The 15890-nt window shown below is 49.6% G+C and overlaps 1 protein-coding gene across 3 annotated transcripts; it reads right to left on the bottom strand.

Annotated features, from left to right (window-relative positions):
• On the bottom strand, positions 1 to 9005 carry LOC310639580 (sialidase-3-like). Of its 3 annotated transcripts, none has more exons than XM_083361326.1 (3): positions 8915 to 9005; positions 5678 to 5883; positions 1 to 1602 (listed from the first exon to the last, which is right to left on the bottom strand). In XM_083361326.1, the coding sequence occupies exons 2-3, from the start codon at positions 5876 to 5878 to the stop codon at positions 505 to 507; spliced, it is 1299 nt and encodes a 432-aa protein (XP_083217452.1). In that variant the 5' UTR covers positions 5879 to 5883; positions 8915 to 9005; the 3' UTR covers positions 1 to 504. The 3 variants fall into 3 exon arrangements, with proteins under 3 accessions (XP_083217452.1, XP_083217453.1, XP_083217454.1); XM_083361327.1 differs by having other exon boundaries at positions 5678 to 5878; positions 8915 to 8999; XM_083361328.1 differs by lacking the exons at positions 5678 to 5883; positions 8915 to 9005 and adding an exon at positions 3311 to 3417.
• Positions 9006 to 15890: the final 6885 nt, after the last annotated feature.

Genomic DNA, 15890 nt, shown 5'->3' with positions numbered 1-15890 from the left:
CGCACATGCGTGCTAGTCATTTCCGACTCTAGGGGCCGGTGCTCATCTCCGTTTCAAAGCCGAAGAGCCAGCGCTTGTCCGAGGACGTCTCCCGCCAAACTGCTGACCTTCTAATTGACAAGCTCAGCGTCCTAACCCACTGAACCACCGTGTCCCAGTTTGGCAGGTCGAATCCTGAGTGCCGCGTAACAGAGTGAGTGCCTGTTACGCGTCCCAGCTTTTGCCAACCTAGCAGTTCGGAAGCACGTAAAAATGCAAGTAGAAAAATAGGGACCACTCCAGAGGGAAGGTAACAGTGTTCCGTGCGCCTTTGGCGTCTAGTCATGCCGGCCACATGACCACGGAGACGTCCTCGGACAAGCGCTGGCTCTTCGGCTTTAAAACAGAGATGAGCACCGGCCCCTAGAGTTGGAAACGACTAGCACGAACTTTACTATATATATATGAATAAAAATAATGGACCAGATGACTATATACTGGTCCAGCACAGTAAGTTAATCTTTCTCAAAGCTTTATTTCCCCTGAGTAAGCAGGAGCCGCCATTTTAGAGGTGGTAACTTTGGCCGGGGTTGCCAGCGGCTTAACGGGCATCATGTTTTTCATGAGCTCCTCCTGAGTGAAGATGTAGAACGCGATCTCCTCGTATGTCTTGGTCTCTCCACGCTCAAATATGCAAGCAAACACAGGAGATTCCCCGTCTTCACACACGGCCAGGTCCGAGTAGCCACTGGGCCCTTTATGGAGGACCCAAGGGGACAACCAGCTGCTTGGCTCCATCGGAGAAGGATTCAGGTAGATCCCCAGATCCTCCCGTTTCTTCCTGCTGGTGGGATGGGAGAACATCAGCCACGTGTGGTTGGAACGCCTGGCTGAAGCTGAAGGTGGAGAGGCGTCCGTCGGAGACCTTAAGCCACTTGGCTCCTCCTTTTGGTCCCGATCCGAGGGGAAGAAACTCACGACGCTTCCTTGACATCCCAGGGGCTGCTCGCTCAGCTGCGTGCAGAGGGCATGACCCATCAAGCGGTGTCCATCATCCACAGTGTAGGCCACAGCTCGGAATTTGTGCAAACTTCGGGCGTTGCAATATAACACCTTCCTGTTGTCCTGGCAGGTCAGCTCGGCCAGCTGGCACTCAGTGGTCTTCAGGGGTTTGAGGAGCTCGCTCCGACGCCACGTCTGCCCACCGTCGCTGCTGTAGAAAGTGAAGCAATGGGGCTTGACCCACCACGGGAAGGAGAAGCCAAACCACGACTTGTAGACGTAGTAGGCGTAGGCTGGGACCACCAGGTCTCCCGAACTCCGCTGCAGGCCGTGGCCTGGTCCCACTGCGAAGGTAGCCCACCTGCTGGCCTCCGCGTCGCCCAGCAGCTGCTCGGTCAAATCGGTCATGGCGCTCCAGGTCCGGCTACCGTCGTGGCTGGTGATGTAGCCCAGCCGGACGGCGTTGCTCCGCCTCCAGAGCTGACGTTGTTCCGAAACGTCGGTCTTCACGCAGATGAAGAAGAGGAATATCACGTCGTTGTTCTTGTCGTAAACCGGGCAGGGGTTCATGGTGCGGTGGTGGGGCATTCCCGCTGTCTTCAACTGCACGGGGTCACCCCACTAGGAGAAGGGAGGGTCAAAATGAGTCTGAATTAAGGACTGGGCGTTTCTGGTTTGACAGAGTGAAGGACTAGGAGGTGACGGGATAGTGGAGTTCCAATATTGGAGGGGCTGCCCCAAAAGAAAAGGGGGTCCACCTCTTCTCCAAAGCGCCCGAAGGCAAGAGAAGAAGCAATGGAGGGAAACTCATCCGTGAGAGAAGCAACCTGGAACTAAGGACGAACTTCCTGACAGTGAGGACAATTAACCAGTGGGACTCCTTCCCTCCAGAAGTTATGGATGCTCCATCCCTGGAGGTGTTTTAAGAAAAGGTTGGATGGCCAATTGCGTGAAATAGGAGAGGGGTCTCCTGCTCGAGTAGGGGGTTGGACTAGAAGACCTCCAAGGTCCCCTGTTATTCTGTTATCTGTTCTATTAACTGTTATCTATATCTAGTTTAATGAAAAGAAGGACCAGATTTGACATGATAGTCTTCCAACATTTGAGGGGCTCCCACAAAGAAGATGGGGTGGGTGGGTGGGTCCACCTCTTCTCCAAGGCACCTGAAGGCCGGGCAAGAAGCAACGGAGAGAAACTAATCAAGGAGAAAAGCAACCTGGAACTAAGGAGGAATTTCCTGACAGTGAGGACAATTAACCAGTGGAATGGCTTGCTGGCTGAGGGATTCTGGGAGTTGAAGTCCACAAGGCTTAAATTGGCCAAGGTTGAGGACTCCTGCTGTAGATCACCTTGTTGGGTTTTGCTGCTAGCCAAGTGCCAGAAAAAGGTTATGTTTTTAATTTTGGAGGCTAACTGACGCGTTGGGAATGCGCATGCCGTTTATTTTTGGCTGAACCTGAAACACAACTCCACTTCCACACCCTTTCGCCCAACACCGATGGAGTGTCTGTGTCCTGCACACTCGGCTCAAAGGGAAAGTGACGATCCACCGGTTTGGGGACATGAAAAGCTTATGCCGGTGCTGTGAGAGTTCAGTTCTGGACAACGGGGAACCGAAAACGCAACTGTAACTCACTCAAGGGCTTTTGATCCTTGCCTAGTTTAGAATAGAATAGAGCTGGAAGGGACCCTGGAGGTCTTCTAGTCCAGCCCCCTGCTCAAGCAGGAGAACCTATGCCATCTAAGACAGGTGACTGTTTAAAAATCTCCAGTGATGGAGCGCCCACGATTTCTGATGGTAAGCTGTTCCACTGGTTAATTGTTCCAACTGTCAGGAAGTATTTATTTATTTATTTATTATTTAAATTTATATACCGCCCTATTCCCGTAGGACTCAGGGCAGTTTACAGGGAAAATTAAAATACATAGCATACAAAATTAAAACCAGTTAAAACTATGATTAAATTACAGTCCCTGAAGTTAAACTAAAACCCAATTAAATTAAATTAAATTAAAACAAAACCCCTCAGTCTGGGCCAGACAGCTGGAAGAACCAGGTTTTCAAGTCCCGGCGAAATGAGCGAAGGTCGGGGGCAGTCCTGATTCCCGTGGGAAGTTGGTTCCATAGGGCCGGCGTGCCCACAGAGAACGCCCTTCCCCTGGGAATAACCCACCGGCATTCCTTAACTGGCGGTACCCTGAGAAGGCCCTCCCTGTGGGAGCGCACAGGACGATGGGAAGTTGATGCCGGCAGCAGGTGTTCCCTTAGATAATCCGGACCCAAGCCATTTAGGGCTTTATAGGTCATCACCAGCACCTTGAATCTCACCCGGAGGGCAACCGGAAGCCAATGCAGCTCACGGAGAAGAGGTGTTACACGGGAGTATCGGGAAACTCCCATCACAACTCGCGCGGCCGCATTCTGCACTAGTTGAAGCCTCCGAGTGGTCCTCAAGGGCAGCCCCATGTAGAGAGCTAAGTTTCTCCTTAGTTCCAGGTTGCTTCTCTCCTTGATGAGTTTCCATCTGTTGCTTCTTCTCTGGCCTTCAGGGGCTTTGGAGAATAGCTTGACTGCCTCTTGTTTGTGGCAGCCCCTCAGATACTGGAAGACTGCTATCCTGTCCCCCCTCGTCCTTCTCTTCATCAAACTAGACACCCCCAATTCCAGCAACCGTTCCTTGTATGTTTTGGGCTACCAGAAATGGATGTTTAACTTGGGCTGGGCAATTGTTCAGCAGTTGATTTTTTTTTCTTCCTTGCCACGTGTACAGGTAGTCCTCGACGTATGACCAAAATTGAGCCCCCCCTTTATGTTGCTAAGTGAGACATTTGTTGATTTTTTTCCCCATGTTAGGAACTTTCTTCGCACAGTGAATCACTGACGGGGTTGACTTCGTAGCACGGACTTGAAACGAACCCGACTTCCCCTGTAGACTTTGCTCGTGGCAAGGTCGCAGAAGGGGATCACGTGACACACACACATACACACGCACGCGTGCACACACACACACAGAGACGCCGGGATGCTGCGACTGTCATAAATACGAACCAGTTGCCAAGTAGCCGAATTTTGATCATGTGACCACGGGGATGGTGCAGTGGTCAGAAGTGTGGAAAAAGTTATGGGTCATTTTTTTTCTGTGCCATCGTAACTTTGAATGGTCATTAAGTGAACTGTTTTAAGTCGAGGACTACCTGGGCAGCCAGTCCCTATAAGCTACGTAAAGGCTTATAGGTAGAACCAGCATGTGAAGCCATTTTGGTCTCATGGTGAAAGCAAGAGACTAGAAATCGGGATGGTAAATTCTAGTTCCACCTAAGGGCATGAAAGCCAGCTGGGTGACTGAACCAATCACCAGGAGACAGTGAGTTCTAGTTCCACCTAAGGGCATGAAAGCCAGCTGGGTGACTCTGAACCATTCGCCAGGAGACGGTGAGTTCTAGTTCCACCTAAGGGCATGAAAGCCAGCTAGGTGACTCTGAACCATTCGCCAGGAGACGGTGAGTTCTAGCTCCACCTAAGGGCATGAAAGCCAGCTGGGTGACTCTGAACCAATCGCCAGGAGACGGTGAGTTCTAGTCCTGCCTTATCCATGAAAGCCAGCTGGGTGATTTTGGGCTACTCACCAGGAGACGGTGGGTTCTAGTTCTGCCTTAAGCATGAAAGCCAGCTGGGTGAGGCTGGGCCAATCACTGTCTCTCAGCCCAGCCCACCTCACAGGGTTGTTGTCAAGAAAATAGCAGAAGGAAGGTGTGTTAGGAATCCTTTCCACCTTGAACCGTTTGTAAAAATAGCAGAGGTAGGATAAAAATAAATAATCCTGTTTCGTGGAAGTCTCTCCGCCAGGACAGCCCTAAAACCTCTAGTCCAATGAGAATGCAAAGAAAAACAAAAACAGACAGCGTACATTTTGCGAATCCTACCAATCCACAGAAGGCAGAAATACAGATTTAGGAGTTAGCTATTCAAAGATAATTTTTTTAAAAAAATAGAATTATGAAACCATCCAGCTGACCCTGGAAAAGGGACCGACAGTCCTTGGCTTAAAACCACCAGTAAAGCCAGAACCTGCGTCACTAGGTGAGGCGGTCGTCAAGTGAACTGTGCCCAATTTCGCAACCTCTTCTGCTAAGGCCATTAAGCGAATCACGGATTGCTAAGCACATCTGCATTCCCCCGTTGACTGGGAAGCTGTCTGGGAAGGCTACAGACACTGCATAGGTAGTCCTCGACTTATAACCAATTCACTGAGCGACAGTTCAAAGTTACGACGACACTGGGAAAAAAAACAATTCTTCACACTTATGACTGTCACAGCGCCCCCCTGTGGTCAAGTGCTCCAAATTCAGATGCTTGGCCGTCTGGTTCATACTTATGACGGTCGCAGCGTCCCGTGTGTGTTTGTGTGTGTGTGTGTGTGTGTGTGAGAGAGAGAGAGAGAGAGGGGTAAGTCCCTTTTGCGACCTTCCGACAAGCGCCGTCAATGGGTGAGTTGGATTCCCATAACGACCGTGTTACTAACTGGACCACTGCAATGCTTCCCTTAACAACGAGAAAGGTCCTGAAATGAGGCAGAAGCCGGCCAAACAAGGGCTTCACTCAGCAAAGAAATTTTGGGCCCAACTGTGGTCGTAAACCGAGGACCTGCCTGAACGGATCGGGAGGATCAAGGCTATTTTGGGGCTGCGGGGTTACCTTAACGGTGACGCCTTCTCGGTATCCGCGTTTCAGCATCAGAAACTTGGCGTCCTCGTCCCGGGGCGAGAAACGTTTCTCCACGAAGGCCAAGAAGAGAGACGACGAAGGGTGGTAGATCAGAGCAGGGATGCGGTAAGTGGCCTTCCGTTCCTGGCGGAAGAGGGTCATCCGAATAAGCCCCCCGGGATCCTTAGCCATCTTCTCTGAAGACGGGAGAATTCCAGGAGGAAGAAAAAAAAAAAGAAAAGAGGAAAAAAACCACTCATAAGGGTGAGGATTGGCGATAAGTTGCTTTTTCCTTGCCGTTGTCACTACAAGCGGTCGCTAAACACACGGCTGCAGGTCGAGGGCCAATCGTGACCCACTTACAGGTGTGTTCAGGCACGGCTAGCTGGCTTAGTTTAGTGAGAATAGAATAAAATGGAATGGAATGGAATAGAAAAAATGGAATGGAATAGAATAAAAATAATAGAATAGAAAATATGGAATAGAATATAAAAAATAGAATAGAATAGGAAATATGGAATAGAATGGAATACAATAGAATAGAAACAATGAAATGGAATAGAATAGAATAGAATAGAATAGAATAGAATAGAATAGAATAGAATAAGGAATGAATAGAATATAAATATAGAATAGAATAGAATAGAATAGAATAGAATAGAATAGAATAGAATAGAATAGAATAGAATAGAATAGAATAGAATAGAAAATATGGAATAGAATAGAATAGAAAATATGGAATAGAATAGAATAGAATAGAATAGAATTATGGGATAGAATAGAATAGAATAGAATAGAATTATGGGATGGAATAGAACAAGACATGGACAGTCTTGTCGACGTCACCTGGGAGGAATTTGATCCTGTGACTCCCAAGGAAGTGGACAGGATTATGAGGAGGTTGAGCTCCTCCACATGCTTACTGGACCCGTGCCCTTCCTGGCTGGCATATGCAGCTCGAGAGGGGACACGAGGCTGGTTCCTGGCGGTCATCTCCGCTTCTCTGAGTGAGGGTCACTTCCCCACCGCCTTGAAGGAGGCGGTGGTGAGACCTCTCCTCAAGAAGCCCACCTTGGACCCATCCTCATTGAATAACTTTCGTCCAGTCTCCAATCTTCGCTTCCTTGCGAAGGTTGTTGAGAGCGTGGTGGCGCACCAACTCCCTCAGATCCTGGACGAAGCGGTTTATCTAGACCCGTACCAATCGGGCTTCAGGCCGGGGTACAGCACGGAGACGGCATTGGTCGCTCTGATAAATGATCTCTGGAGAGCCCGGGACAGGGGCCATTCCTCTGTCCTAGTCTTATTAGACCTCTCGGCGGCTTTCGATACCATCGACCATGGTATCTTGCTGCGACGCCTCAGGGGACTGGGAGTGGGAGGCACGGTTCTGCGCTGGTTCTCCTCCTTTCTCCGGGGTCGCTCGCAGTCGGTGTTGGCAGGAGGACAGAGGTCGACCCCGAGGCCTCTCGCTTGCGGAGTACCTCAGGGGTCGGTCCTCTCGCCTCTCCTGTTCAACATCTACATGAAACCGCTGGGCGAGATCATTCGCAGCTTTGGAGTAGGGTACCATCAGTATGCTGATGACACCCAGCTTTTCATCTCAACTCCAAACAACATCAGTGATGCCCTCGACGTGATGTCCCGCTGCCTGAAAGCGGTCCGGGAATGGATGGGGAGGAACAGGCTTCAACTGAACCCGGACAAGACTGAATGGCTGTACGTACCGGCTAGCCAGGATACTCAGAACATCCCATCCCTTAACATCGGGGACGAGTTACTACCCCCTGTTGATAGGGCCCGCAACCTGGGTGTCCTCCTTGACTCGCAGCTCTCCCTGGAAGATCACATAGGAGCTGTGACCAAGGGGGCCTTCTCCCGGGTTCGACTAGTTCGCCAATTACGGCCTTATCTGGACCTGGATGCCTTACGTACAGTCACCCATGCTCTTGTGACCTCTCGCCTAGACTACTGTAACGCTCTCTACTTGGGGCTGCCCTTGAGATCCACTCGGAAGCTTCAACTGGTGCAAAGTGCAGCGGCGCGGACACTCTTGGGAGCCTCCCGATACTCCCATATCACACCTCTCCTCCGTGCGCTGCACTGGCTTCCAGTTGCCTTCCGTGTGAAGTTCAAGGTGCTGACAATGACATACAAAGCCCTACATGGCATGGGTCCGGACTACCTGCGGGAGCACCTTCTGCCAATGTCAACGCCCCACCGTCCTGTGCGCTCCCACAGAGAGGGCCTCCTCAGGGTGCCACCGCTCAAGGAATGTCGGCTGGTGGCCCCCAGGGGGAGGGCATTCTCAGTGGGTGCGCCAGCCCTCTGGAACAGCTTGCCAACCGAAATCCGGATGGCCCCCGACCTCCGCACCTTCCGGCGCGAATTAAAAACTTACCTGTTCCAGCAGTCCGGCCTGGCCTGATAGCTCTTATTGGGGTCCCAATTTGTATTTTACTATTGTTTGTTTTTCACTACGGTTCATTCTGTATGCCTATCTTATTCTGTACACCGCCCTGAGTCCCTCGGGAGAAGGGCGGTTTATAAAAACAAATAAATAAATAAATAAATAAATAAATAGAATAGAATAGAATAGAATAGAATAGAAATATAGAATAGAATAGAATAAGGAATGAATAGAATAGAAATATAGAATAGAATAGAATAGAATAGAATAGAATAGAATAGAAAAAATGGAATAGAATAGAATAGAATAGAAAATATGGAATAGAATAGAATAGAATAGAATAGAGAACAATAAGCCAGTTGAATGGATTCATGGAGTGATGGCATTTGGAAATAGTTGCCACAGCAAGTACTGACAGCTTTGGACTTCTGTCTGGTGGGAGGGAAAATTTATCCAGAATGTTTGTTTTGCCTGTTTGTATTAGTAGCTCCGGGCACGCACACGCACCATTCATAATCACACCAAGTCTATCTTTTTTTTTCACCTGCCTTCAGTAAAGTTCCGCCCTGATTCTTGCCCTGTGTCATTAAAACTTCCAGCAAAATTCCAAGGGGGAGGAAACCAGCCCCCCCTCAGGTGATTTGCAATTCATATGCCCTGACTGAGGAGGTAGCAGGAAAGAGATCTCCAAACCCTAACCCTGGGTATCTTGCCCTGGTGGACTCAGATTGGGAGTCCTAGGGCTCAACTATGTGCAATTGAAGAAAATGTAACAGCCTGGCTTGCACACTGGCTAACCTCAATTGGACATCACTAACCTGGATGATGTGGCTCAGTGGGTTAGGATGCTGAGCTTGTTGATCAGAAGGTCGGCAGTTTGGCAGGTCGAATCCCGAGTGCCACGTAGCAACTCCGAACACAAAAGCCCAAGAAGGTATAAAAACCCACTCCCTACATGTGCTCACTCTCTCGTTTTCTTCCAGAGCCATCTCCCTGTCCGGCTCTCCTCTTCAATAAAACTGCAACCTTCTTCCTAAAGCAGTCTCCATGTTTGTTTATTCCCGGCTTGGACTTCACCACGATGAAGACTTTTCCTTCAACATCTCCTCGATCAGTTTTTTTCCATCTGTTGCTTCTCGCCCTGCCTCCTTCTGGTGCTTTGGAGAACATCGCCAACATTGGGAAAGATCTATTTTAAACTTTTTAATTCTCTTGCCTCCCCTCCCCGCGGTCCTCTTTTATTTATTTTATTTTTATTACATTTATATCCTGCCCTTCTCCGAAGACTCAGGGTGGCTTACAAGCTTAGCAGTAGCCTTCATTCTATGTATATGCCTGCTTGTTAGGGCTTTCACACACACACACCCCAGCGGCATTATTACAAAGTCAGCTTAATTGCCCCCAACAATCTGGGTCCTCATTTTACCTACCTCGGAAGGATGGAAGGCTGAGTCAACCTTGAGCCTGGTGGGACGCGAACCTGCACTCATTGCAGGCAGCTGGTGTTACGTAAGGAGGCATTAGCCTCCTTTTGCCGTCCAGCAAACGCTCCTGCAATTATTTGCTGATCTTTGCAAGCTTTGGACCCGTTATCTCCTCCTCTCCCCCCCCCCCCCACCCGCCCTGACCAACCAGCTCATCTTGCCTAGTTTGGGCTTCTCCTATTATGGGAACTTTTCCTTCCACAATCCCAGGACCCCTGGGTTGGAGGGGAACGCTGCATCATCGGTTGTGGTAAAGTGTGAAAAAAAGCGTGGGAAAAAAACTCCCTTTTTTCCCAGGGGAACCCTTGCAACTTCGAACGGTCACTAAACGGGCTGTTGTTAAGTCGAGAACGACCCGCAGGTCCTTCCTCCGAGTTCTTGAAATGCAAAAATTCCAGAAATTTTTTTTTTAAAAAAAAGGGCGCAAGGGGGGGTTAGGGTTAGGGAGGGGACCAGAAAGGAGGGGGATCGCTGCGTGGTGTCCACTCCCCCCCCCCCCCGTCCCAGTTCTGCCAACCTCCGGCTCTCCCGCAGCCCTTCTGCTTGCCACTCACCTTCCCCGGCGGAGCCCTCGGAGCTCGAGGCGACCCTCGCAGCCGGGTGGGCGGTGGGATTCCCGGGACGGGACGGGACGGGGCGGGGCTTGCAGGCCGGAAAGCCGAAGGGGGCGGACTTGCACCGCTACGAGGCGGTCGCAGAGGCGAATCTTGCGGGGGAAGGGGGGGGGATTCAAGCGCGGAGGGTCCAGACGAGACGGGGGCGTCGCAAAAGCTCCCAGGAAGGCGCCGAGTCCTCGGGGTGGCTCGCGGGCGCCCCCGGCACGGGGCCGGCCACGTTGCAGCGATCGGGTTGGAGAAGGAGCGGCTCTCCCTCCGAGCGCCGCCCCGTCGCCACGCCCACTTAGCCCTCCGCCTCCCTGGGAAACGAGGCCCGCTTCAAGGCAGGCCTTCCCCGACTTACGACCGCAACTCAGCCCAACGATTCTGTTGCTCGGGCAGACGGTGGATAAGTGGGGTTTTTGCCCCGTTTTACCACCTTTCTTGCTACGCAGATATAGGTTCTCCTGCTTGAGCGGGGGGGGGCTGGACTAGAAGACCTCCAAGGGCCCTTCCAGCTCTCTATCCAATTTTTCTACTTTCTATTCTTATTCTATTCTATTCTATTCTATTCTATTAATAATAATAATAATAATAATAATAATAATAATAATAATAATAATAATAATAATAATAATAATAATAAGAAGAAGAAGAAGAAGAAGAAGAAGAAGAAGAAGAAGAAGAAGAAGAAGAAGAAGAAGAAAAAGAAGAAAAAGAAGTTGTTGTAAGGGACCTTGGAGGTCATCTAGTCCAACCCCCTGCTTAGGCAGGAAACCCTATACCATTTCAGGCAATGGCTGTCGAGTCTCTTCTTAAAAACCTCCAGTGTTGGAGCATTCTATTCTATTCTATTCTGTATTTTATTATTCTATTCTATTCCACTCCATTCCATATGTTCTATTCTATTCTATTCTATTCTATTCTATTCTATTCTATTCTATTCTATTCTATTCTATTCTATTCTATTCTATTCTATTCTATTCTATTCTATTCTATATTTTATTATTCTATTCTTTCCATTCCATTCTATTCCATTCCATATTTTATTTTATTTTCTATTCTATTCTAAATTCTACTCTGTATTTTATTATTCTATGCTATTCCAATCCATTCCATTCCATATATTCTATTCTATTCTGTTCTGTTCTAATCTGTCAAGGGAATCACGGCAGTCGTTAAGTCAGTAACAGGGTTGTTAAGCGAATCCGGCTTCCCCCATTGACTTTGCTTGTCAGAGAGTCACAAAAGGAGATCACGTGACCCCAGGACACGGCGACCGTCGTCACTATGAGTCAGTTGCCAAGCTGACTCCGATCAGGTGACCACGGGGATGCTGGGACGGTCGTTAAGGGTGAAAAATGGCCATAAGTCATTTTTTGCAGTGTCGTCATTAACTTCAAACCGTCACTAAATGAACCGTTGTAAGTCAAGTACCACCTGTGCATCACATTGAATAAGCAGACAGGAAGCAGGCTGGGGGAAAACCCTTGTCCATACTGGTAGTCCTGGACTCAGAACTGTTCATTTAGTGACGGTTTGAAGTTACGACGGCATTGCAAAAAAATGACTTATGGCTGTTTTTCACACTTAACGACCGTCCCAGCATCCCCGTGGTCACCTGATCAAAATTTGGACTCTTGGCGACCGACTCGCATTTATGGTTGCAGTGGCCCGGTGTGTGTGTGTGTGTGTGTGTCACGCGATCCCCTTTTGCAACCTTCCGACAAGCAAAGTCAATGGGGAAGACGGATTCCGCTTAACGACTGTGCTATTGACTTAACCCCAGCAGTGATTCACTTAACAACGGTGGCCAGAAAGGTCGTGAAATGGGGCAAAACATCCCGTTTTTCTCGTTTAGCAGCTGGCTCAGCTGTGGTGGTCAGCGGAGGAGGGCCTGAGTTTAAACCCCTTGCCACAAGTAGAAGAGTTGGAAGGGACCTTTTAGGTCATCTAGTCCAACCCCCTGCCCAAGCAGGAGATCCTAGGCCATTTTTGACAAGATGTACATCCAGTCTGTTGAACTCATTCCAAAATCCCTGCACGCAATTGTGTCAAAGAACGTGTGAAGCCTTGTGTCGGAGGAACCAGAAAGGGCTTTTTGTGTAGCATTTGTGCATTTGTGTTTCCTGCACAGAAAACTGGGTGTGGGGTGTCCGTAGGGCCCTGCCTCACTTTCCCACTTGTCCTCTCCTGGTTCCCGCCTCCTTCCATGGCTGGCTGGGGAATTCTGGGAGTTGAAGTCCACTCACCTTCAGGCTGCTAAAGTTGAAACCGTCTGGATAGAATCGGATAGAGCTGGAAGGGACCTCGGAGGTCTTCTAGTCCAGCCCCCTCCCAGCTCAAGCAGGACAACCTATACCATCTGAGACAAATGGCTCTCCAGCCTCTTCTTGAAAACCTCCAGTGATGGAGCACCCACGACGTCTGGTGGCAAGGAGTTCCACTGGTTAATTGTCCTCACTGTCAGGAAGTTTCTCCTTAATTCCAGGTTGCTTCTCTCTTTGGTCAAGTTTCCAACCATGGTTTCTCGTCTTTCCCTCGGGTGCTTTGGAGAATAATTTGACACACCCCCCTAACTCAGCCCAACTTGCTAAAAAAAACCGGAAAAAAGAAACCAAGATCGAAGCTAACTAGATTTAGCGTGGTGGATGTGCAGCGGCAGCCTTGAGAACCGGTTTGAAAAAGCACGTTGTGTGACGCAGCCGAGTGTGTGGCGGCTACCGCAACTTCCCCCTCTCCGTTCTGCGCACTCATCCAGGCCGGTCCCAGAAGCCAGCCGGTCCCTCCTGCCCACCGAGGGGAGCAATGACGCCGGGCGCCCATTCAAGGGAAGCGGGAAACGTCGCTCAGATTAATAAACTAGAATAATTTATTTGACAAAAACCACACAAACCGTCACAGAAATGGAACAGAAGCCAAGCCGAGGACAGGATGAAGGGAGTCACTGGGGGCTGGCGGGTGGGCAGATCTCCTCCCCGCCTGCCGAGGAGGGGGGCCGGGCCGGGCTGGCTGCACAGGTAGTCCTCGACGTACGACAGCTCATTTAGTGACCGTTCAAAGTTACGACGACACTGAAAAAAGTGACTTTAAGACCTGATCAAAATTCAGATGCTCGGCTACTGGCATGTACTTATGACAGTTGCAGCGCCCCGGGGTCACACAATCCGCTTTTGTGACCTTCTGACAAGCAAACTCAATGGGGGGGAATGCAGCTTCGCTTAACGACCGTGTCACTAACTGAACAAAGGCAATGATCCACTTAACAAGAGTGAGGGGGGAAAAAGGCATAAAAGGGGCAAACTCGCTTCACAAATGTTCCGTTTAGCAACATTAAGCTTTGGGCTCCATTGTGGTCGTAACGTGAGGACTCCCTGCATTGGACCCCTATTTCACCCCACAATCAGCCTTAAGGGGGCGGGCGTCAGTGGGGAGCCCCAGAAGTCTGGAAGAGCACAGATCAACGAGCCCAGGTAAGTCCTCGGCTTACAACCACAATGAAGCCGAACATTTCCGTTGCTAAGTGAGACATTTGTTAAGTGTATTTTGCCCCCTTTTACAACCTTCCTTGCCACAGTTCTTCAGTGAATCCCTGCAGTTGTTAAGTGAGTAACACCGTCGTTAGTTGAATCTGGCTCCCTCCATTGGCTTTGCTCATCAGAAAGTCCCCAAAAGGGGACACCCGGCACCTTGTGACCGTCACAAATATGAGTCTGTGGCCAAGCATCTAAATCTTGATCATGTGGCTACGGGGACGCTGCAACGGTTGTAAGTTAAAGAGCAGGGGTCTTCAGACTTGGCCCTTTTATGACTTGTGGACTTCAACTCCCAGAATTCCTCAGCCAACATGGGGGGAACTATGGCTCCTTCATGACTCGTGGACTTCAACTCCCAGAATTCCTCAGCCAGCCATTCCTGGCCATGCCTGGCTGGCTGAGGAAATCTGGGAGTTGAAGTCCACCAGTCATGAAGGGGCCATAGTTTCCCCCACGCTGGCTCAGGAATTCTGGGAGTTGGAGTCCACGAGTCATGAAGGGGCCACAGTTCCCCCATGCTGGCTCGGGAATTCTGGGAGTTGAAGTCCACGAGTCATGAAGGGGCCAAAGTTTCCCTCATGCCGGCTCAGGAATTCTGGGAGTTGAAGTCCACGAGTCATGAAGGGGCAAAAGTTTCCCTCATGCTGGCTCAGGAATTCTGGGATTTGAAGTCCACGAGTCATGAAGGAGCTATAGTTCCCCCACGCTGGCTAAGGAATTCTGGGAGTTGAAGTCCACGAGTCATGAAGGGACCATAGTTCCCCCATGCTGGCTGAGGAATTCTGGGAGTTGAAGTCCACAAGTCATAAAAGGGCCAAGTTTGAAGACCCCTGTTAGAGAAAGTGTAAATTACACTTCTTAACAATTGTAAATAATAAAAAAGTCACAGGTCACTTCTTTTCATCGCCTCTGTAACTTCTAGTGGACACTAAATGAATCGTCATAAAGCGAGGACCGCCTGTATTCTCATCAATCGTCATCAATTTTGGGCAAACAACTTTACCTCTTTTTGACCCATCTGGATGAAATTGAAAACAATTAGGCGAGATATTTGGAAGAAGTCCCTCTGCCCTGTCTAAGCGGGGATGGAAGGATTTCCCTCGTTGTGATTGTGGTGCTGTTGTGCACACTGTCACACGTATTGTGTCATATATTGCCCACCATGTGTGTTCTCCAGTTCTCTAGATCTGCAGGAAGCATTTGACCAGAGAGATGAACTGGACGTCCAGTTAGGAGACCACTAGCGTACAAAAGTTTTGTACAAAATTATGTGGCTTGTGTGTGTGTGTATGTTTACTTCTCTTCTGGTCATGTTCTCATCGTGTTTTTTAAAAAATAAATACAGGTAGTCCTCGACTTACAACAATTCACTTAGTGACTGTTCAAAGTTACAACGGCACTGGAAAAAAGTGACTTACGACTGTTTTTCACACTTGCGACCATGGCAGTATCCCACGGTTGCGACACATTCGGACGCTCAGCAACTGACTCGTATTTATCACAGCTGTCCTGTGCCGGGCGTGTGTGTGTGTGTCTCACACGATCCCGTTTTGCGACCTTCTGACAAGCGAAGTCCACGGGGGAAGCCGGATTCGCTTAGCAACCGTGTCACTAACTTAACAAGTTAAGGACCGTGGGAACAAAGGTCGTAAAACGGAGCAAAACCCGCTCAGAAGCTGGAATTTTGGGGCAAAATTGGGGTCGTATGTCGAGGGCTACCTGCAGTGCCAAGAAAATCCGGAATGGACGGGACGACTGGAAGTGTGCAGTCACGACACCCTTGTCGCACGTGGGGAGAAGGTTGTGGGGACACAACTCATTGTAGACACTCGCCCGAAAGGGGAGGAAGGGCAAACCTGGGGCAATTTTTGAAGAGCTGGGAAAGGGAGTGAGACACCTCGCTGGGGTGTTTGTGCTTCATTGTGTCCTGGCTTTTGCAAAGAGTGGTGTGTGTGTGTGTGTGTGTGTGTGTGTGTGTGTCTGTGTGTGTGATGAAGTTGCCAGCCAGGAAGTTGGGTCTGCTGGAGGAGAGATGGTGACCTGGTGTCACATGGCCGGGAATGTGGCGCTCGGTCCTGGGGGACCGTAAGGGACAGAGGGAGAATTTGAAATCAGAGGTCAGTCAGCTTGTGGGATTAACAGCGCTGGAGGAGCGTGGGAAAGCTTAAATCAGTGTAC

Source organism: Vipera ursinii, assembly GCF_947247035.1.
Source record: "Vipera ursinii genome assembly, chromosome: 4".
NCBI lineage: Eukaryota > Metazoa > Chordata > Lepidosauria > Squamata > Viperidae > Vipera > Vipera ursinii.
Note: the sequence above shows the minus strand (reverse complement) of the source record. Positions and strands in the feature narration are given on the sequence as shown.

Bases quoted from the DNA above. Each gene is read 5' to 3' on its own strand.
- LOC310639580 (XM_083361326.1), bottom strand. From the start codon at position 5,878: ATGGCTAAGGATCCCGGGGGGCTTATTCGGATGACCCTCTTCCGCCAG. The intron at 1,603-5,677 runs GTAACCCCGCAG...CCCTTCTCCTAG, and splicing joins GAGAAGGCGTCACCGTTAAG to TGGGGTGACCCCGTGCAGTT.